The sequence below is a fragment of the Labrus mixtus genome, chromosome 15 (assembly GCF_963584025.1).
Source record: "Labrus mixtus chromosome 15, fLabMix1.1, whole genome shotgun sequence".
Lineage (NCBI taxonomy): Eukaryota > Metazoa > Chordata > Actinopteri > Labriformes > Labridae > Labrus > Labrus mixtus.
The window spans coordinates 20,777,158-20,800,637 of NC_083626.1; the positions used below are offsets into that span (position 1 = coordinate 20,777,158).

The window sequence follows — 23,480 nt, forward strand, 5'->3', positions numbered from 1 at the left end:
CGATCACTGCAGAAAGGTGAAGTAATGAGTTAATCTTAGACTGAATCCTAAATGAACAGTTCGAGGTCAACAAAGTATTTCAAATTCATCATGCACATGTTTGTGTGTCCTAAATTTAGAGGCGCCAAAAGTTGTTTGAGATGTTTAACACAAAAAAAAGGAGCCACACAATTAAAAGTACATAAAATGTCATGTTTATTTTTGTTTGAGTCATATTTTACTTAGCATTGTAAATCTATTTTCAAAAGGAAAGCATTCTATACAGCATCAGGCAGGAAATGTCACTTTTTACACATTTGCTGTCTCTTGATAAATAGAGGGAAGAGGCGTGTTGGGTCACGCTAGCACGCTGTGGTAGTCTGGTGGATACACGGCTATATTTAGTGCAGTTATTGCATTACAAAGCAACCATCCCAAAAAAAAGTAGTGCAATTTTTTTTTTTTTATTCTCTACTCACACAAAAGAGGAAGTCCAGATGGTCTAAGGCGTTTAAAGTTTTTCAATGTTAGGCTTAGTATTGCATACAGAATAAGACTGAGGAAACTAAATTATAACCCTTGTAGAAATTGTGCTTCAAAAATTGAAAAACCTTAACTGTTTTATCAGTTGCTAAATTGGTCCGCTTTGAAAAACATACTCTGCCAAAATAGAATGAAAATAGCTAATTGGTAAACTAACACATGCAGGGCTTTACTAATTCACTCATTCCCTTTTTTTTTAACCAATAACCAACCAATAAAAAAACAGAGGCCTGATCTGGGACCCGGTAAATTTTCTTTTAAGCCAGTGACTTTTAAAAGTGCATCAACGAGTGTCAAAACCAATATTGTGGAAAAAAAGTGTCCCCACTATAAATGGATAAATCAAATGATTTTTAGTCAGAGGGTTGTTAGTGGTGTGAGGAGTGAGTAGCCCCAAAGACAAGACCATCACTACAAGACAACGAGGAGAATCAGAATCAATGCATTACTAAAATACTTAACGTTCAAAAGAAACAATCAGAATTTCATGCAACACTTGCATAGATTTTTTTCTTTTGTTTTTTTTTTAATCAATCATGCTGATTTTTTTTCTCTTCAAAATATACAGAACACTAGATAAGGAGATACCTGTGAGACATGGAAGAAGTAAACTCCTAAAAAAAAAAGGGGTTTTTCGATACTTCATTGGCATCGCCTCCAAACTCAAATAATCGTCTCACTGATGAATAATGCCGCAGGAACAGAATGAATGAATCATGTCAACCGGTGCTACGAGTCCTTTTTAGGAGCACTACACATTCGTTTTGTGGAGCGCAAAGAGTGTGTACACCTGAGGATCTGCCTTGATAATCATCTGTAAACCCGCAGTACACCAACGTAAATGCGATGTTTGTCGAAGACGCACAAAGGAGGGTGAGAGAAGTTACTGTGGATGCTACAATCAATAACGTGCTACAATCGAATTACAGGGCGATCGGCTGGGCTGGAGACACCCGGTGATGCTTGAAGGTGCAAAAGGCATGCAAGCTTACATTCTCTGAAGCCTGGATCTGAAGAGGAGCTGCAGCTGTGCAGCATGTGCTTGATAAATGTGGAAATGATTTCATGTAAACAAGCAGTTTGGCAAATCATTCATCCTCGAAAAGATAACATTCCCTTCCTTAGTTGTTTTTTACATTCTCTGTGGCCGTTCTTTAAAAATAAATAAATAAAAAAAAGATTTCAGAGGTGATTGTGCAACAGCCAAGGCAAGGGGTGCCCAGAATGCACTGTACTGTTCTTATAGGCGACACTGATGCTGTACTGCAGTTTCATACTAACATATAGAGCCCGATCAATATTGGATTTTATTGGTGGATACCAATATTTATTTCAATGGGGGGGGGGGGGGGGGGGGGAAACAATTTCTGACATAGCAGTCAATATAGAGAATTGTTTTTTGCTTGGAATGTATGATATTTTCTATAAAGACTTTGCAGCAATATGACAATGCAAAGAAATGCAGAAGGAACTAAATACTATATTTAACAACACAAACTATTGCATCTGATTGCGTCCATCATTGGCTAGATGATGTATCCAAAAAAGCTCAAACCCAGTTTTCTAAATCCCATGTTCTGAAAAAATGCATCAATATCAGAAAACAGAAGCTGAGATATCTATATATGTGGTAGATCGCTATCTGCCAACAATATGGGCCATGTGATATATCGATCGGGCTCTACTTGTGACCATTCAGAGATTCAGTCCAACCCTGTGTGTGTGTGTCTGTGTGTGTGTGTGTCTCCCACATGCCATTTGCCATCTTCACAGGACATACTGACTGATAGATGGTAAACATATTCTCTGAAACAACAAAGTCTATATCAACAAAATCAAACAAATATAGTAGCAATGAAACAAAACCAGGTGCCCATTCAGTATATATACATTGTAATCAAATGCATCACTATTTCCCATACATGGATTCAACAGTAGACATTCCTACGTAAGTTTATCCGTAAAGATCATTCAGTTCCTGTTCTGACATTAATGTGCAAATAGTCTTAAAATAATTATACTCATACATGCAATAGTAAAGATAGTTAAAAGTCTTTTAAGGAATTTTAAGGCCAGTATATGAGACATCCTACGATAGAGGAACCTTAGGCAAAGCAGTTTGAGTTTGCTTACAGCTGGTAGCCCTGTTGACTTTATCTGAATGACTCGACCCTGGAGAGGTCGAGACATCCCCTTTGTTTAAATTATCTACGAGTTGAGAAGATTGTGACTGCAATGCTTTAAATAAAGATGTCGTATTCGGTTTGTGTCTGATTAAAGTTAGGAGCAGATTTAAGGACAACTTTTTAAAATCTCTTCACTGGGAACATACGACATCAGGCGGCGGGGGGGCGGGGGGAGGTTTGGGGGGATCTCATTGCGGTCTGAAGGCCGATGGAGGAGGGCTCGTCTTCCTCAGTAGGTGTCTCGAGGCCAGGGGCGGCTCCGCTGGCGGTTGTTCCTCTGGTTGTGACCTTGCTGAGCTTCACGTTGGAGCAGCCTGTCCTGTGACTCGTGCCCGTTAGCACTGTGGGCGCTGCCTGTGTGCCCACGGTGAGGGGGGTACATGTCCCTGTATGTGCGACCATGGACAGGGGAGGCATACTCATCCTCCTCCTCTTCCTCTTCCTCTTCTTCTTCTTCTTCTTCTTCCTCCTCGTCTTCCTCCTCGCCCCCCCTTTGGCACGGGCTCCCCCTCCGGCCGCGAGACAGGGAGTCGCTGGCCTCGTCAGACGGCATGAGACTGTCCTGCTCCAGGGGGGAGTGGGCCTCCTCGCCTGCCTCCTCCTCCTCCTCGTTACGCTGCAAGCCCACCCCCTCACGAGGCTGCGGCTGGTTCTTGTTCTGGTTCTTGAGGATGTGATTAATTACAGAGGAAGAAAAGAAATGGTCAAAAGAACACTCTGAAATCCAGGAAAAGATCGCAAAGTAGCGTCAGACTGTTAACTGCTAATCTAACAGCACAGACAGTTTTCATAAGACAGTAAACACACAGGGATAACGAAATAAATGTAAACACTCAACAAGAAGGACTTTGAAGGAAATGTTGCGTAAAACAACCATTGTCAGTATGTTGGTTGAACTTTGTCATGCCTGCAAAGAGATCTGATCCTAAAGGGGCTTTTAGAGTAAAACGTGGGAATAAATCTACTGAAGAGAAAGTAGAAAATAAGAGCCTTCAGCAGATCAGATAAAATCAAGAGGGCACATTGCAGATTTTTTTCCGAAGAATAAGATGCAGTTGAGGGTTATTTAAAAAAATGAACTTCGATCATCTTAATCTAAAAGGGCTGGCTGTGACGGTAACAAACACTGCAGCAAAACAGCACTGATGACGCCAATTTGGGAGCATAGAAATCATTGATCAAAACATGGATCATTAAAAACAAGTGCTGATTTTGAAAGTCTGATTTATAAACAAATACTGTTTTTTGTAACTGTGCTTATTAATGATCTATTCATGTTTTTAAGCATAACCATTTAAAAATGTGCTTTTTGTGAATAAATGCATTGAAATACAAATTAGGTGCCTCTAGTCGATGATGAGATATTGTGAAGTTACTGATATGAACAAGCTAAATACTTCCATTGGAACGGCTAATATGCTAATATTAGCTAAATACTCTTCTTTTTCTGAAGGAAAATGTTGGTCTATATGAGCCTTCATTATATAGGACAGTGGAGAGAGACAGCAGATGTAGGAAGAGGATAGTGGGGGGATGACATGCTGCATATGTTAGGGGCCAGACTTGCACCGGGGATGACTGCGAGGACATTAGCCTCCACGCATGGGGCCAACAGTCTTACTGCAAGGCTAAACCAGCTAGTAACTCTTTGGAATGAAAAGTCATCCAGTAATTGTTGAGCAATATACCAACAGGACAAAATTGAACTTTATGGTAGAGCCAGCGTAAAATACCTCCAAAGTCAATAGAATTCATTATTTGTAGGTGTGCTGGTTTAGTTCAGTTTGAAGAGCAGGCGCCTGAAGTACAGGCTACATTACTCGTCACACTGGTCCTGGTCGGTCTCCTAACTCTGATGCTGTTTGGTGCCTGTCGTCCCCCCACTCTCCCTCCCCACATTTATTGTAACCTTACAGCCCTCCTATTCCAATAAAGGCCAAAGCCCCTTCAACAACAAAAAGACCTGAAATGACATTGTGCAGTTTATAGGGAGTCGACAACGTTGGTATTCATGCAGCAGTGTTTGCGCTAACACAATTCAAAGTCCTTTTTGGTAATGTGTTGACACTGTTAGTGTGTTTAGAGATTAATACTACAGAACTCAACAGAACAAATGTCAGTGACATAGTTGAACGGATGGTCAGGTGGTTATTCTGGGACATGAAATGCATTTGTATGGATGTTATGGTTTTAGATGATGGTTGTGTGGATAATGATGGATGTATTATTAAAGCATTGATTGATCATATGCCTCTTATTAGGGTGGTAATCCAAGCTAATGTGTGCCGCTGTGAGAGGAAACACCATTCACAAAGCATGCAAGAAAAAGAATGAATTGGAAAAACAGATGGTCAGATTTGACATTTCATTCAAACTTTAAATAAAAAAAAAAGGAAACTTAAAACAGGACATACTCAGTTATGGTATGAAACTGAAGCCGCTTTGCAAATTTTCTCCCTGAAAGTTTGTGGAGCAGTGATTCACCTGAGACCATCAACTTAAGGAAAGGAGGCAGGATGCAATGTAAGAAAAATATATTTTCTCAGGTGAGCTCTGAATGAATAAAGTGCTCTTCATTCATTGTCTCAGCCGTTGTGTCGTATTCAGGTGTAGGGAGGTGTGTCACAGGGGATTGTTCAGGTCGAGAGTGCATTAAACAGTTATATTTTTGTATAAACCCTACTACTCACCCAGTTTTGTAAGCGATCATTCAATTAATTCCTGTGTTTCAGAAAACTGCAAAAATGTTAAGCATGGATGAGTGAGAGGACAGACAAGACAACTGGAAACAAACAAAAACAAAGGAGTGAGAATCGGAGATGGGAAGAGCTGGTAAAGACAGTGACAACATACAACATGTTCAGAGCAGGATTCCTACTTAAGAGTCAGGTAACACTGTTTAAACAATACGTTCATGCTCTCTTGCTCTTTGTTTATACAGATGCAGACAGACTCACCTGTAGGCTAGAGATGGCAGAAGGTGGGGTCATCAAACTCTGCTCCAGTAAGGGGTTAAGAGGGGTGTTTCCTGGGAGGTGAGTGGCTCTCCAGTAGACCTCCATGTATTCGGCCAAATGCTCACATGCATCCTCAAGCTGGTTTTCATCCAAAATGACATCAAACATATCCTGCAGGGGAGCAAAAAGAAAACATTGCATGATGAATACGTCATTTTACCTACAGCGCTGAAAAAATGAAATCTTTGTAATGTTGTACAACTGGCAAGCAGTGAAATCCCTTATCATGGGGAAGTCTCTACACCGCAGTATTTGTTCTATATTTGTGTGTAAAAAGTCACAGTATCTAAGACTGTGTAACCAGCTACCTTCACTGGCTTCACCTGTACACTCGACTGTGAGGATGTGCAACAGCTCATTGTTCCAGTTTTGTGGCGTTTCTACTTTTTTTGTGCTTCCCATATACCAGGGGCAGAACATTAGAACCACTTCTTAAATGTTCCATGATAAACCCCAGAACAACACCACCGCCAAATTTGACTTGAAAAATAAACACAAAGTACAGTTAGTCCGTATGTCATTACAAACTGAATACTTGCATAGCATTCATGGTAGAGTTGATCAAAATGTACAGTTTAACCTTATTAAGGCACCAGTGACTACCCTGATCCTCCAAACGGGATGGCCCGGGTTTGAATCCGAACTGTGGCTCCTTTCCTGCAGGTCATTCACCACTCTCTCTCTCCCTGATGACTCTATCAACTGTCCTATCTCTAAAATAAAGGCATAAAAGCCCCAAAAATAAAAAAGGCAGGCTGTAAAATCTTAAGATATTACAAAAACGTTAAATTTTTATCAATTTGGTCTTAAGAAAGTTCAGAAGACAAACTTATAAGGGCAAAGTTTTTCCTAAATACAATCGAGAAACACCTCTTTCATGCCCATAGAAGGGCATGAGACTGTGGGACCATGTGCATGCAGCCCACACACCCCCCATTATGGCTTCTTACTGTTAAGGATAAATGATGAACAACATAGCACAAGACAAAATGAGTCTGCTTCCTCCACTTACAGGGGGACACTGAGAGAGTTTGTCTGCAGCCATCATCTGCACGTTCAGGTGCTTGCTCTGAGACTTCCCCCTGGATTTGACGAGCCTCTGGAGCACCTGACAGGAGAGGGCAGAGAGAGATGAAGGTCAAGGAAGACGAAGCAGCGTAAATGTGATGTCTGTGAGAGATGAGACCTCCTGCTGTACCTTTGGTGAGGAAACTTTGACATAGACAATGATGGGGGCGAGGGAGGTTTTGGCTAGCTGTGCGGGATGGTTGATGGTGTCTGCGTCCAGAATCACCAGCTGCAGGGTTTTGGCGAGCTCAAATATCCTTTCAATCTCACTCTGAACCTCCGCTGCAAAGAGAAGACACATTCTAACTAAAGGCATTGCTTGTGTACACCAAAATATTTCTGTATTTTTCGTGCAGACATTGGCTTGGTCACCTAAGCTGGAGCGGGTGTTGGATCTCTCCATTATGGGTCTCTTGTTGAGGACAGATCTCTTGGCTAAAGACAGGTCAGCAGTTACTCGTGTGATTGAGATCCTGCAGGGAAGGAAATTGTGCCATGAAGCTTTTCGGTCAGCTTTAGGACTTTCTCTCACCAACAACACATCATTTGTCCATGTTACTTACCTCCCCTCAAATCTGTGTTTCAGGAAGTCAAATAGAGCTTTCTGCATCATATCTGTCACCTAGACGGGCGATGAGAGGGAATGAAAGTCAGGATACAAAAAAAATAGGCAGCTTCTTCTTCCGCACATCAACACAAAAAATGCACACACAAAAAAAGTCATCAAGCCGTAATGCCACTTTATGAAAACAACAACTTGAGTTAAAAGTAGTCCTTAAAATAAAGTACAAATAAAGCCAAATTATTTAAAAAACACACAACTTGAGAACTGAACTAAGTAACTTAGTGAAAAAGAGGATAAGAGAAGTTAAAGTGAACACCACACAGCAAGTGAAATCTTGAGTTTTCTACCAAAATTGACTCAAGAAAGAGCAATCAACATGCTGTTTTCAAACTTCCTTAAGTTTAATCATTAACTAAAAAATGCGATGCGTTGCATTTCAGGGTTAGTGGACTAAATAGGAACCAGTGCAATCATATTCTTTTAGAAAAGTACGATTTTTGTTTTTTATTCTACATAAATAAAGTCTTATTAGGTAGCACAGTGAAGAGGCACATTACATTTCGAGTGAAGAGAGTGGACATGCAACAGTGGTGGGGTGAACCCAAGACCACCCCAGCACTGTCATATTCTTAAATACTTTTTCAATAACTTTATTGAATTATCTCAAAGTACTCGAATAAGCAGACTGCTCAGACATATGCTCAGTGACAACATACTTCAACAATAAAATGCATTCTGATTCAAAGATATAAATAAGGCTGTGCAGCAATAGTTTAAAAAAAGAAAAGGAGTACGGTGGGAGGCAGACATTCTCCTTCTCCTGGAGGTGAAACTAAGAGAGGCTGACCTCATAACCCTTCAGCGATGGTCCCACGAGAACCACTGGTCTCATAGAGGGCACCACGTCATAGGGAGGAACATGCTCCTGGAGAGGAAGAGAGAGAGAGAGAGCAAGGGTGAGACATTTTAGGGGTTGGGTTTGTTTGTTCTGAAAAGAGGTGGCTAGCGTTTTCTGCAGACTACAGCTAAATAAAATAGAGGAATTTTTAACACGCATAAAATCACAATAAAAACACTTAGGGCTGTTGCTTTTAGAAATGTAATCACTCCTGCTATAATAACATTGGTAGCTGCTGTAACTATCAGTAACTAGCCCCAAATGCAAAACCCACTACCCCACAGCATCCAGGAGCAGTTTTTCAATACATTTTGTAATTATATTTTGAATTATCCCGCAGAGACACAGATAATGTCCCTTATCATTTACAGTATTTTGAGCACATGCTGTGTCATCATAGTACAGAAAAAGACCCCTACCTGTTTTTGCTTCTGTTTGGCTTGTGAGAATAAGGAAATTACAATCAAGGATAGAAAACAGAAGTATTTGTTCCAGGATAAATAGGATGAATATTTTTAAGTACTTACATTCACCTGCAGATGGCGGTGTGGTCCTCCAGTTTCCAGTCACCATATCTCCTAAACTAGAGGAGTTACCCCCTGTTTTCCTGCAACAACAAAAAACCTATATATAGATCATCAAACTTATATTATTTAAACCTCTGAGAAGCTCCATTCTGTTAACTGACCTTTGTTTCTGCTCCTGTTTGAGTCTCATGGCCTCCAGTCTTAGCGGGCTGGGGATGAATGTGATGTCTGCTCCCTCTTTCACTAACCGACCGATCCACCAGTCATTATTATACTTCTGTTAGGTTTAGAGCAACAACCGATCCATGTCACGTACTGTACATCGTTCTAGTTTCAAAGTACATAGTAAGTTCATCATGATTATGATGAGAAGATAACTCACTTCTTTGATGTGCAGGAAGTCTTTGGCATCGAAGTTGACTGCAGCTCCTTGGACGGGACAGTCCTCATCCAGAGCTCCACAGTAACTCACATTGGTCTTTACTGCAAACGCTACAGGTTTGGACTACGAGAACAATACATGAAACAATAAGTACTAGCTAATGGAAGTTGAAATACAAGGACAGGCAAATAACTTTTCAGTAATGGAAACTGCATTTCAAAAGGTAGAAGATTGTATGAACCATAGTTCTGGGCAGGATTCATGATTTATTTATGTCTTGTTCAAGAGCTTGAACTGGTTGATATTTTACAAACATGTTTTACTTGTGTCACCATTTAAGTGGTCAGTGTGTCTAAATAGCGTATGTGTGCACGGCCTGCAGAGGCTAAGGAACAAGCTGTTGTGGTCACTGTCTCTTGTTGACATAAACATAAAGCAGGAGAAGATCAAAAAGTGCCGTGCATGTGGTATGCTTTGGAGTTTTGAAAACAAATCTAGTTAAATCACATTAGCGTTCTTTCAACTGCAGGAGGGTCTGATGATGGGTGTTGTGGTTGGTAACAAAGATCTGGTTCTTTTGGAACTTAAAAGGAACACACATGGCTCTCACACTTTTTAAATGCTGTGTTAAAAGGTAAAACAATCAGTTGGTAGCAGAGTGCCGTACCTTAGCTCTGTCGAGCTGCAGCTGTGCCTGGCGCTCGGCTTCACGCCGATACGCCTCGCGGTCCTCCTCTGCTGACAGGTCTGAATCCGACGGCCTACTGGTGTACGAATCAGCCGACCCCTAACAGAACAGAGTCAGAGGCGGACACGGTATTAGAATGGATCATTTCATAACCTAACGCACATTATCATCATATTGTCGAGTCAAACATTTGGAGATGTGTTACACTGTGTTTGGATATGCAGATCTGCTGTTTCTGCAGATACTCCTGCTTTCATCTATCTTTCTGTGTGTGCAGGTGTGCATGCAAATACGTGTCTGTATTCATGAACACATTCATATGTGAGCCTGTGTGGATCTACAACACAATGCTCCGCTCTCCCACACCAGCCATCCTCTGGTAGACCAAATATAGCACAAAGGAGGCAACTGCTTCCTCTTCTCTCCTGCTTGGCCCCAATCCATTCCATCATCCCCCACAGTGCAGCATATATACATCCTTTATTCCCCTGTTTATTCTCCAAGGACATCTCCTCATTAGCAAAATATATGCTGGCTATCATTTTTCATTGTAGGCGCTTTAAGAATGTATTTCAGGGACGGGGAGCACATAATGCTAAAAGCCAGAGATAGTTTTACATACAGTTAAACGGTGAAACTTTCTTGATAAGGGCTGCTGCAGGCTTTATAATCAGACATGGTCTTTTTCCAGAACATCTTTCATGTCAGTGTAAAGTAGAGTTTTACTAGAAGTTTTTCAAAATGATAGGCAACGCAAAATTGTCGTTTTTTTTTCTGAAGCAATTATTGGAGCGTTTAGCTCGTTTCAGCTCCTGCAGTGCTATGTGAAGGTTCCCCTTTATATCTCTTATATAATGGGTTTACTACCATACTACCAGGAATATATTGTTTAACAACACAACAGATGATAAACATGTTACGATGATAAAAATGATTTGTTATTTCTTAAAAAAATAACAGTGACAGTAACCCTTGAAGCAGAGTTATTAAGAGAAAAACATGAACAGAAGAAGTGTTCTGGATGCACATTGGGTACTGTATGCGAGTATCAATGTGTGTGTGTGTGTGTGTGTGTGTGTGTGTGTGTGTGTGTGTGTGTGTGTGTGTGTGTGAGCTCTCCTATATTTGGTATCTATGTGTTTTCTGTGCAGGAATTCAGTCTTCAATCTGTCAGTAAAGACGACCGTTGCAGCAAAAACACAAAAACATGACAGAGGTGTAGGACAAGAGACAGCAAAAGAAAATGAACAAATGAAAATAGTGACAAATTAAGCAGACAATAAAATCCTTACATAACATCCATATATTCATATAAGTAAAACAATACTTAGAGGTTAAACAATGTTTTTGCACACAAAGCGAGCAGCAAAAAAAAACAACACTTAATAATACAGTTTCGTGTTTGGTTTTCCTCTCCTCCAGAGTGCAGGGACTTAGTCGTGGTCATCCATCTTGCCAACATATACAAACAAATCCTCTGGAGGACCAATTAGCAGCACAACAAAAAGAAATTCAGGCTCAAAATACAAAAAAAAAAAAAAAAAAAAATTGCCCAGACACAAAAAAAACAACCGCCACCTTTGCTATCCCTGCACTTCAGAATACAAACAGAGAATCCAAGGTAAAATGTCATCTACAGTACCGCTTTACGTCCCAGGGAACAGGCAAGCGAACACCTCTCCCTCATTTATTTTAGTTGTGTGAGTGTGTGTGTGTGTGTGTGTGTGTGTGTGTGTGTGTGTGTGTGTGTGTCTGTTTGTGTCTATGTTAGATAACTAGATCTGATTTCTAGCACTCACAAGCTCTGCAAGGCAACACTGCACCAGCACCAGAGCAGCACCGAGAGAGAGAAAGGAGGGTGAGGAAGAACGGGAGAGATATAGAGAGAGACAGAGGATGAGGTGGGGGAGTTAAATATCGTTGACAAGATGTACTGAGAAGAAAAGGATGTTTACGATGACAGAGAGTGACTGAGGAATGGTTGCAGAGATGGAAGGTATAAACGATTTATACGACAAGATAAAGTGATGCTATCTCGAGGGTAAAATGAGATTAGAACATAACAAAATGCATTGAAGGAGTGGAGTGAGACCTAGATATCCATCCTCGATCGCAGATAGAGGAAAAGAAGGGGGAAACAGAGCAGGAGAGGGGGGGGGTGGGGGGCATGACCACTAGAGACGGAGACACAGATAGAGACAGTCAGAGAAAGAGAAGCATACCTGGCTGATAAGGAGGACTGCGCTAGAGCCTGATAAAGACATGAATAGGAATTTTTCTCACTCTAACGGCTTCCCTGTCTTCACTGGGAACGCAGTCAAACACGCACAGACATAAAAGCGGTTTAAATATGGTGGTGGGCGCAGGGGAAAGGCGTTATGTCAGAGAGCTGCTTAATGATGTTAGAACAGCAGACCGGCTGGGATTGCTGGGTAATGTTTGGACATGAGGCTTTGGACCTTTGCTGCACTCACTCTGTCCTGAACCCCTGTCAAATATCCCCCACAAAATACTGTTACTGTGCACAAAATAGCGTTACTTCCAATGTAACTGAAGATAAAGATTTCAGGTGACAGTACGCTGCATTGCAGTGACTAACGTTTCCAGTACATCTTATTGTCTCGACAAAGGATGTCTTTTTTTGTGTTGCTTTTATTTATCTACTTATTTCATTTAACCTTTAATTGATCCAGGAATATTCCCATTAATGTATCGAGTCCTGGGCCGAGACAGAAGCACAAAAAAGTTCCATACAAATAACAAACAACCACAGACCATATCAAACATAAATTACATCATTCAACAAATTAGCAACGTTCAACGGTAAAACATGTGCATACACTTCAAAGCTGATACAACGCTCAACTTTGAGGAGTAGCTCAGACCAAGATGGTGGAGCAAAAACACTGAAAGCTCTTTTCCCAAAGGCAGAGCAAGTTTGAGGAACTAAATACATGATGTGGCCATGAGAATGTAGGTTACTGTTAAATGTCATCCGACAGTCTGAGGACAGGCAGCAGGATTTGACTGATAAGCTATTCAGGGGTTAAACATTTTTTAGCTATAAAGCTATGTTGTTTTTTTTTTTGTTTTTTTTTTATAAAGTTAGTAGTGCCCAGGCCACCCCTGCTACCCTCTGGAACTGCCACTGCATTACAACATTACAAACTCAAAATAAAAATCCATCTGTGAATAATCCATTTGCTTTAATCAACTAAATCAGTTTTTTTCTGCGTTTATCTTTGACAATGTTGAGCACGCAACAAAAACAGAGTGTTCGATGTGCTTGTACCACTAGCTGTGCTTGTTGGCACAGTGCTGTTTAACCAAGTCTGTGTGGAGAAGTTCACAGACTACAGCAGGCTGTAGGAAAACGTTACTATAGTTAAGTTACTGACTCTTAATTGCAGACATGCTGATAGTAAATGGAGAAAAGTTGAACCAACCTAAACTGCGAGTATCTGCTTCAAATTGACTCAGGATTCTGTTCTGCCGTGGATTGTGCCAACCTGAGGGATTTTTTTATCTGTAAGTTAAATGTGTTTTTTGTTGTTGGCTGAAGCGGTGTAACCTCAATACTGGGCTTTTCCAACAGATCCATACTGTACAGGCTCTGGTCTCAAAAAGCAACAAATATAAATGGCAAAACACCACACCTATAAATGTAAAAGCTGTGTTTGATCATGCAACACTCTGATTGATTGAATTTGCTTCAGAGGTTTTTGTAACAAAAGGAATAAGCCTGTTGTAATTACACCTGCGTTTATGAGATGTTTTTGACAACACAACAAGCTGGCCATGTTGTGCCCAATAGCAAAAAAAATAGCAAGCCCAATAGCAAAACAGACATTATTGCCATCTGAAATGGTTAATATGGTGAACATTTCAGAAAGCAAGATGATCAAATTCACTTTTATTTCAGCTCTGTTTTAGTCTTCACCATCTCCACAGAAAACTATTAGTAATTATATCTGCTAAATACCCCAAGGTTTGAACTAGCTGGTTGTACTGTATGCTGAGCACATGATGTACGATGGGCTTGTAGCAAGTGGACGAAACACTCAATTTAGCTGCAGAGTTGGTTGAAAATTCTCTATGGATTAATGTCTCATCATCTTGAGTGACTCCTTCACATTACATTTCAGACAGTACTTTTATTTAAATGTATATCGAGAGATATGTCTATTATAGCCCATTTAAGATAATAATATTATCTGACACATATTATGTAAGTTGGTATCCATTATATATCTTGCCCTTTTCATAAAACTCTTTAGTTTTATGTAGCTTTTATTGTATCTTAAAGCGGTTCTAACCTCCACATAGCTGGTAAATCGCATCTTAAATTCTCAAATAAGTGCTTTAAGCTAACTGCATGAATGCTAGCATTGCTAATACGCTCACACTTACAATGCTAAGACAAACAATTGTTTTGCATATATAATATTTACTATGTTCGCAATCATAGTAAAGTATGTTAGCATTACTTACATATGCTTATCAGCCCAAAAAAACAAGTATGCAACTGAGGCTGATGGAAAAGTTCGTTGTGTAAGCTGCTGCAGGTATGACATGTTTTTGTTAGGCCATCTGGAAGTCAGCATCAACCCTTGTTCCCTCAAAATAACCAACAATGAGATCTGTCCATGGCTTCTTCAGTATTTTTAGAGAAATAATGTCTGTGTCAAACAAGTTAATCGTAATAGCATGTTTATTTAGCTAGCCATTCTTACCAAGCCAACGACACTTTTATGATCATTTTACATTTCTTCCAACAGAATCCCATCGCCAGAAGTGAAAAGTTAAGTTAAGGAACCAGACTCTCTGAGGTCGCACGACTTTAGCATCACCACTAGAAAGCTTCAAACCTGCTGTGTTGGACGTGAGGACACAGACGAACAACCTATGTGGTTTATTTAGCCACTTGCACTGCCCATTTTGAGATATGCTAAAGTTTCATTTTCAAGTATGGGTATTTACCGATATACTTTATGCCTTTGAACAACCTCAGACCTTCTTCCAGGCGTCTCACCAAACAACGCCAATGAAAAAAACCCATTGGATTAAAGACGACGGGACTGAAGTGCAAAAACCAATGGCTTGACCTGATGACGGCACTGAATTACTGAATCACCAAAGTTACCTCATGTCATCTTCTGGGGATTAAGAATGTCTTCAAACATTTTACAAGTTGTTGTGGAATTCAGTAGGACAAAGCACCCTTCCAGCCATCCCTTGAGACACAACACAAAAACAATAGGCACCTAGAGAGCAGGAAAATGTGATTCAAATGTCTAGTGCACTACTTAAAAATGGTTGGTAGAAAGGTTAAGTTGCATTACCTGTAACAAATGGTACAAAAACTAGAAACACTCCATGATCCTTTGAAACTAAATCAAATAAATTGCAGGGACTGTTTAGCCTAAAATCTTATTTCTCCATCTTTATTTTCAGGAAGTAGATTCTGCACAATAGCAGAATGTATTATTCAGGATGCTGAAACACCTTTCCCTCAGAGCAAAACATAAAGAAAACTGCAAGCTCCAGCGGTTTGGAAATCCAGGAGCCAAATATCCAATTTCAAAAAGTGTTCGATTAACTGTGCAGTCATAATTCAACGTCAGCAAGTTACACACATGCACAGAGCTAGCTGATACACAACGCAATAAATCACTGTGTGGTTACATCAATATCAAAGTCAACATCAGGCATACTGTATGTTCAATTGATCAATCACAAAGCATTGCGAGGACCCGCGAAGAGTGCACATGAGATGACGGTAATCAAAAAGTAAAGAATGAGGGGAAACAGGAGCATTTGCTGACAACAGGAGGTGAGGTGAAAGAGGAAGACAAAGGAACATAGAGACAGGAGCGGCAACAATGCCACAGAAATGCTACAAAGAGATGTGTGGGTAGACGGGAGCAGAAGAAGAAGAAGAAGAAGAAGAAGAAGAAGCTTGACTGTGTCGGGAGTCATTTGTACTTACTCAGTTAATGTTGTGATGCTGTTGCTGACGGTCCCTCCCTCTTAGTTTACTACATGCTGTAAAATGCAGACACACTGCACTGTGTCCCATCCCCTAACCAGGGACAAACCTGCACTGGAGCAGACACCGTTAACACCTTCTTTTCTATTCTTACCCCACCTCACCCCCATCCCACTACACACACAACAGTCAACGCAGCTTTTGCGTCACTTGATCAAAAAACCTATATAGATTGACATCACTTTGCTATCAATTTCAGATCAATTCAACATACACAGGTAGAGAGGGAACAATGAAGAAACTGCTGTTATTATTACACACACAGCTGCAGATCTCCACTCCAGTTTCCAAGCCTCCTGCCCTACATATAACACATATATCCACACTTATGGCAGCATACTGCTTATTGTATCCTGCTGCAGAAATGAGTCATACTCTACTGCTCCTCCATAGACACCCCACCCCATCACAGACAAAAAACTATCTGCTTGGTGTGTGAAATTCACTCCTTCTGCATAAAACACTTTATCATATCACCTATGGAGCTGATGTCGGTTGTGTGTGCAGACAGAGAGTTGGTAATGAATGAAAAGAAACTAAAGGTGCCGCTTGTGCGAACAATGAACCCACACATCACATCGCCCGAGGCCTTCAAAATGAGCATCATGAATATTTTAAGCCGTGCAATATTCTCGAAGAATCTGGAAATTGTCATTAAGCCCCCTGATCAGGATAAGTAATGTCCCCCTCCAGTAAAAGATGTCTGCTCAGCCCTTTTTTTTTTCCTCTTCTCACCAACGTCTCTCCATTACAGTTATTCTTCTCCACAGTCGCCCACACCAACGATGCCTTGCATTAAACAGAGGTCTTAATGTATAAATCTCATGCTTGAAATAAAGCTGAACTTGAAAGAGGATCCTGCCTCCAGTCATTTTAAGCTCATGCTTAGATTTTAAAGTGGATTTGTATTGTAATGAACTGTTTCATCAGGTGTCTTTTAAGTTATATTTTCATTAAATGCTTCAACCATTAGTTTAGCAAAGAACTGATTTGATAATTGATTCATTGTTTTAGTAATTTCTCAAGCAAAGATGTCAGTATTTTCTGGATGATGGTTTTCAGATGTTTGCATCACATGGGGCAAATTGATTTTTTTGAACTATTTGTCTAGTGTCTAATTGTTTATTGTTTTGTTGCTTAAATTATGTTTTATTACATTGTGGGACCTCATAAAGAGAAAAGAACAAAAAATGGACTTAAACCGTTTCTGCACAATGATGTCAAAAAGACAGTGTGTTCCCTTCACACCAGTGGTGTAGTGCAGGGTATATGCAGGTATACGGAGTATACCCACTTCTTTTTCAGTCTCCATAGGGTATACCCACTTCTAAATCCCCTGTGATTCACACCATTGATTGATTGACAATATTAAGTTGTATGCTTTTCCTAGGACGGTAAAGGACGGTCTAATTGGCTGGTAAACACTTACTAAATATGCAAGAGCAGTCGTACATGTCACAAAGGCTGTTTAATCCTCTGCAGGATGGGACCCTTAAAAAAACATTTGGGGTAAAAAAGCAAGAGGATACCCACTTCTTCAGGCACCACTACACATCTGCTTCACACCAGTTTTGAAGGTTGAATTCAACAGACATGGCATTTTTGGTTTTTATATACGGGAGGAGCTTTTCTTGGATGAACTTTGATATTGAACATTTCAAACATAAAAACAAAGACATAGTGCTCAAATAATGAAGAATTTCATGATTGATTAATCAGCTGATTTTTAGTCATTTGGCTTTGTATTTTTTACAAAAAGGAGTGAATTCATACATACATTTGGAGCTGAAACAATTAGTTTACATATTTTATTGCTCAAAAACAATATGTCAGCAACAATTTTCATGATTTTTTTTTTTAATGGAAGTTATTCTAAATCTGAAATTCAATTTTATTCTTATCATATAACTTTATTAATCCATAAGTAACTTTAGTCGTGTAAAAAGCATCAGTGTGACACAGCTAGCATGAATGACAGCACAGCACAAAAACAAACAACACACACGTACGTATCACATATACACATCCACAGTGCAATCAAAGAGTCCCATCCTTCCTTTCTTAGGCTCCAGCTTCTGTCAGTGATTTTCTGTTGAATTTAATTTAATTTGTAGCAGAATATTGTTTTTGTACCGATTGCTGTTCAGAAAAAAAAAGATGAATAAGATGCTGTGAATAAGCCCTGTGTTCGGTAACCAATACTGTTAGTGAGAATGATGCAGCTTTTTATATAAGTCTGTTCTTGTCATTAAGCCCTTGTTCAATGTCATTCCCCACTCTCTCTCCCTCTCTCCCTGACTCTATCCACTATCCTGTAAAATAAAGGCATAAAGGCTGATCCCCTTAATGGAGAAGCAGCGGTTAAAACAAAGCTACCATACACAATGAAATATTAACACTTTATGACCTTTTTCTGTGTGAAAGTCTGCGAAAATTATACAAAAAGTATATTTTAAAATACTGAAATGTGTTCCTTTTTGTACATTTCTACATGGCACTACTTAAAAGTTGCCTTCTTTTCACTAACAGTTACACCACACACAAGGAATGTGTATTAATGGAAACCGTTTTTGTGTGTGCCTTAAAGTCGAATTAAGAAATAGTTTTGAAATTAAAAAAAAAAAAGTTTTTATTTGGCCCCTTGCTGTTCCTGTGAAATGTGAATAAAACTCCTAAAAATTAAAAACAAAACAAACAAAAAAAAATACTCCAACAGCACGGGCCATCAGAAACGAACCATACTGAAAAACCGTGACCAAAAACTGAAGTACGTATTGAACCTTGGGCTGACTGTACTGTTGCATCCCTAAAATAGAAAATAGATACACACATTTATTGTGATGATCCATCAATTGCAAATATCAAACACTTGTGGAAAAGATATTTATTGATGACTAGATGGTCACTCAACTGGAACGTAACTGGGCAAGCCACCGCTTGACACTGTGGAGAGTGATAATGCTTGTTGTAATCCATATAGCGCACTCTGCTGGTGAAAGAGTACTGTGTAATCCAATGATACTCAAATGAAATGCTTTTTGACTGGTGAATAAATCTAGTAATATTGGCACATATCTGCCATAAAATTAGCCGGTACTGATAGTCACTGGTTACTTTTATTATTTAAATCAGTACCCAGCCTCCTCTCCTTGCTGTATTAAGACTTCAGAAGCACTGCGATCAAGCGGTTAGGTATGAGTTGTAGGCAGGTAAAACCTCTTGACTCCCCAAAACCTCATTGGTATCAGAGAATCAAGTTCTCCCGTCTGCTGGGCTCTTAGTGACACTACAACCAGCTCTGCAGTACACTGACACCCAAATCAAATTAATCTCAAGAAACAAGTATTTTAAGGTGTTTTGATTATTACACAATCAAATCAGCTGATCCAGATGATTCACACACAGCCACGCAGGGAGAGCGTGTGGGGAATCTGACACTCAGAATTCTCCTTCTCTCTCGGCTTGTTCAGTTAAGAGATCGTCTTAAGTAACACCAAATCTCCATCTGCATCTACTGCACGTGCTCGACCTGAAAACATTAATTAAAAAAGCTGGGCTCTGTTGGGATTTTGATGTAACACACTGCCACTTTCAAGACTTTGCTGCTCTCTGCTGGGCAAGACAACAACTGAGACAAAAAAGAAACAGCCAAGTGGATGAAGATGCATGGCAGAAATATTCATGTGTTTGATGAAACTCACAGAACTACTAATGTCATTTTGGAACTAGTTCAAACGATTCATTAAAATAGCATATAACGCTTGGAAAAATAATACAGGTGTCGCACAAATTCCAACAAAACAATCCAGAAACTGCTGTTGTATCCTTACAGCTTTACTCAGCCTTCAGCCGAATAACATGGCCTACATGATCTCTGTGATAATGAGCCCTATGATTCTGATAGCCAAAGAAAGATTCAGCATTCATGCATGAATAAGGAGAGAGACGCCAACCAATAGTTCAAAGGGTTTCTTACCTGCCGCTTGATGAAGCTGGACGTTGTGTCAGACGATGTGCTGCCATCTGAGCGTTTGAAGCGGCTCTTGCGTTTAGGCAACTTCCTGGGCAGCTGGGATGAAAGAGAACAACAGCGGGTAATGATGATATCATAAAATAAGATATGATAAGATTATATAAGATGAGACAGACAGAATACACACAGCTTGTACTAAACTTGTAATTTTGACAAAATATAGGCATACATCTGAGGAAAACTGGTGAAAAAAGAGCTACTTTGTTCAAAGCAATAACTATAACCAGCTGTCGCTTTGCCAATATCACAAATATAACATGATGGAATTATATCTATCTGCACATACTGGTTGGTGTAAATCAGGAAACACATTTACTCAGGCCACTTTAAACACAGTCGATTAATATAGGAAAGCTTGGATGTTGCAGTGTGTGTGTGTGCGCCCAGACAGGCCCTGTAGATTCAGGCTACAGGTGAGTCAGAGTCATGGCCAGTCTGTAGCCTACGTTTCTTTACACCTACAAATTTCAGCACACATGTCCAGATCGCGTCCCTTTATTCTCCTGCATTTTGTAAATAAAACAGGAAATGCGTTTTGCATATAAGATAAAACAAACAGAATCCATAAGATGCGTGTTCTTGAACAGCAACATGTAGGGAAACCTGTTTGTGTAAGAGGCATATTAAGTATGTATGATTTTTCAAGGTGGCTTTTAAACGATCAAGCTGTAGTTTCAATGAAGGCAGTGGTACAAAAAAAAAAAAATCAAGCTGTATGCAGAAAACGCGACGCCTCAATTTCAAACACAAGAAGCCGTAACAAGACATTAGCGAATCGATTTTCTTCACCGTTCTTCACTCATATTGACATGATAACATTTAATGCTGTGAATAAAGGTGTGTGGATTTACCTGGAAATAGTGCGACTGGGAGCCTGTTTCCACAGCAGAGAGTGGGTCTACGGGCGATTTGGACATTTTGACTTGCACCATCTATTGAGAGCGCAGGGAGGCGGGATGCACACAGACATGGGTTACTGGAGGAAACAAGGGACACAAAATACATCGAGCTATATGCAGTAAAAGACAGCGGGGGCAGCGGCATGCGGGAGCGAAAATATAATGGGGGAGAAAACACGTTTATTAACACCTAAGCTCAGCTGATAGTGAGTCTAAGTTTTGCTCCTTGATAAGAAAACAAATGTTATATCGAGGGGAAATTGTAAGGTAAAGCGAGCAGGAAAAATACGGGAGCTAAATTAAACCGTAAGGACCGGAGCGTCATCGTTCAGGTCCATACTAACTGAATGTCTCTGCCGGGGGTGTCAGGGTTGTCTTAGCTGGCATAAAAAATCAATTAATACTCTAATACACGTACACAGTTTAACTTTTCTTTCATTAAGAGGTGTGTTGCTTCAAAAAAAAAACAGTAGCCTATATTTCATCTTGTCTTTAGATAATGTCTGATTTTTAATCGAGATTTACAACAGTAACCACGGGCAACAAATGTGAGCATGTTCAGAGTGGATCTCTGAATTCGGTTCATGACCGGGGGTGATTATTCCAAAAATGTTACAATTAATAAAAAAAAAAAACTTTTCAAATTAAATTTACACGAGTAGAAAAGTTTACAGTACTAAATACCCAATATTGAGTTGTTGTTTATTTCTCGTTTTAACTTGTAGAGTATTTCAGTTAATCTACTCCACCACATGTCAGAGGCAACTAGCGGGTCCATCTACTATTTAATTCACAGCTTTCATTTTGAAAGCTATTAGCCTACTTAAAAGATTCAACATACGAATACCCTATATTTCCAGATTTTAGCAGCTCAAACATGACCAGCAGCAGTATTAGATATCAATCCAGCAGTTTTGCTTACCCAATAATTATTTACTTATTTACTCAAACAATATGCTAATGAGTCTTATTTTGGAATGGGTACAGTAGGCCTATTTTTAATTTAGGTTACATGTATGTCAATGCTTATAGACTTCTGTAGACAGGTATGGTTTTCAATGCAACACTTTTACTTAACAGAGTATTTGGTAGCCTATACATTTTCAAATAATATATGAGTACTTTTAGGTATTCATTTGATTTTGTTAACTATGTTTTTTTTTAACTAAAGGTGTGGTTACCCTTGGAAAACAATAACTCTAAGAAACACAGTAAAAAAAGGGCTATGTCTTTATAGTAGAGGTACATTGTTGACACCTTTTGAAAACAATTGAACACAAAAGCCCCGTTTCCACCAAGCAGTTCAGTTCGGCACTTGAAAATGTCCCTGTAGCTCAAAGTTGTGTTGGTTTTAACTATTTATTTGACTGTAATGGATCCTGTGGTTTGTAGCCTATGTAAATAATCACTGTTTTCATCTGGAAGCGAGTCAAGTTGTCAATATGGAGAAGTGAAAATACCTATTATTTAGTTGAGTAACAATTTAAAGTTAATGTAAATACAAAGGTGAAGTGCAAAATTAATCAAAGCTCTCATTCTTGTGTCATTCTTAAAGACACTTCATGGCAGACATGTTTAGCGTGAACTGGACTGTTGGTGAGATTTGATGAGTCCTACATTGGCAAAGGAGCTCATAAAGGACAACTTTACCCAGAAATAAAACTTTTAAAACATGTATTTGTTTTAAAGTCTATATGTCTATATAGATAAAAGCAACAAAAAGATAACTAATTAAAATAAAGAGCACATGTTTGTCAAACTATTACTTGTGCACAGTAGTCAGAATTATCAGGCAAAATTTGAATGTTTAGGTATAAATACTTAACAACACCGACACCTTTACAAAATAAAATACATTTTTATATTTGCAAGAAAGTGTAAAGAAATTGAAACAGCTATTTGTGAGGTAGTTTAATAAGTTCTCCAGCTAGTTTTTGTACCACTCTCTTGTATGTTGTATGTTTTGGCCAATGTAACGACCCCGTTTCCTGAAGCAGCAGCAGTTACGGTAGCTGCTTTTGGAAAGGGGATACTGCGAGTAGTCCTGAAAGGTAACGCACCTACGCAGCACCTTACTGCTAACAGAAAGTTTTAAGCTAACGTCAGCTTTCTGTTTACGAAAACGATATCTAGCTAGATCAGGGACGGGCAACTTTGGTCACAGCAAGGGCCACATTCATTTAATTCTCACTGCCAGAGGGCCAAATTGTAGTATACAAAAACGATTACAGTCAAAATTTTCTCCAATTTAACTCAACATATACCAGTGATCAAATATTATTATGGACATATTTCTGGTTTTCATGATTTCATGGCAGATTTTTGTCATGTTTTCTTCATGATTCCAATTAATTGATGCGTAAAAATTGACCCGAGGGCCACGTTGAGGGTTGATGGGGGCCGCATGTGGCCCCCGGGCCGCCAGTTGCCCAACCCCTGAGCTAGATGAAGAGCCATATAATTGGTCGACAGATAAATGAAGACTAATTAGCTTAAAGTCGAGTAAATATTGAACTTACATTTATCAGTTTTCGAGAAATACGACCTACGTATCAGTTGAAAGTGATGTAAGCCAAGTAACGCTAAACAAGTGAATATTCACTTACATTAGCATAACAGCGAATATGGCATGACTGCCCCCCGGAG

The 23,480-nt window shown here is 39.6% G+C and overlaps 1 protein-coding gene across 3 annotated transcripts; it reads right to left on the minus strand.

Annotated features, from left to right (window-relative positions):
• Positions 1-178: 178 nt before the first annotated feature.
• On the minus strand, positions 179-21,167 carry cacnb3a (calcium channel, voltage-dependent, beta 3a). Of its 3 annotated transcripts, XM_061057408.1 has the most exons (15): positions 20,787-21,167; positions 19,879-19,971; positions 9,833-9,952; positions 9,166-9,288; positions 8,945-9,060; positions 8,784-8,863; positions 8,676-8,695; positions 8,206-8,283; positions 7,357-7,415; positions 7,166-7,266; positions 6,924-7,075; positions 6,738-6,833; positions 5,666-5,836; positions 5,399-5,444; positions 3,243-3,372 (listed from the first exon to the last, which is right to left on the minus strand). In XM_061057408.1, exons 1-14 carry the CDS (start codon positions 20,865-20,867, stop codon positions 5,415-5,417), a joined length of 1,320 nt encoding a protein of 439 aa, XP_060913391.1. In that variant the 5' UTR covers positions 20,868-21,167; the 3' UTR covers positions 3,243-3,372; positions 5,399-5,414. The 3 variants fall into 3 exon arrangements, with proteins under 3 accessions (XP_060913388.1, XP_060913390.1, XP_060913391.1); XM_061057405.1 differs by lacking the exon at positions 5,399-5,444 and having other exon boundaries at positions 179-3,372; positions 20,787-21,164; XM_061057407.1 differs by lacking the exons at positions 5,399-5,444; positions 19,879-19,971; positions 20,787-21,167 and adding an exon at positions 11,496-12,472 and having other exon boundaries at positions 179-3,372.
• Between the last annotated feature and the right edge of the window lie 2,313 nt (positions 21,168-23,480).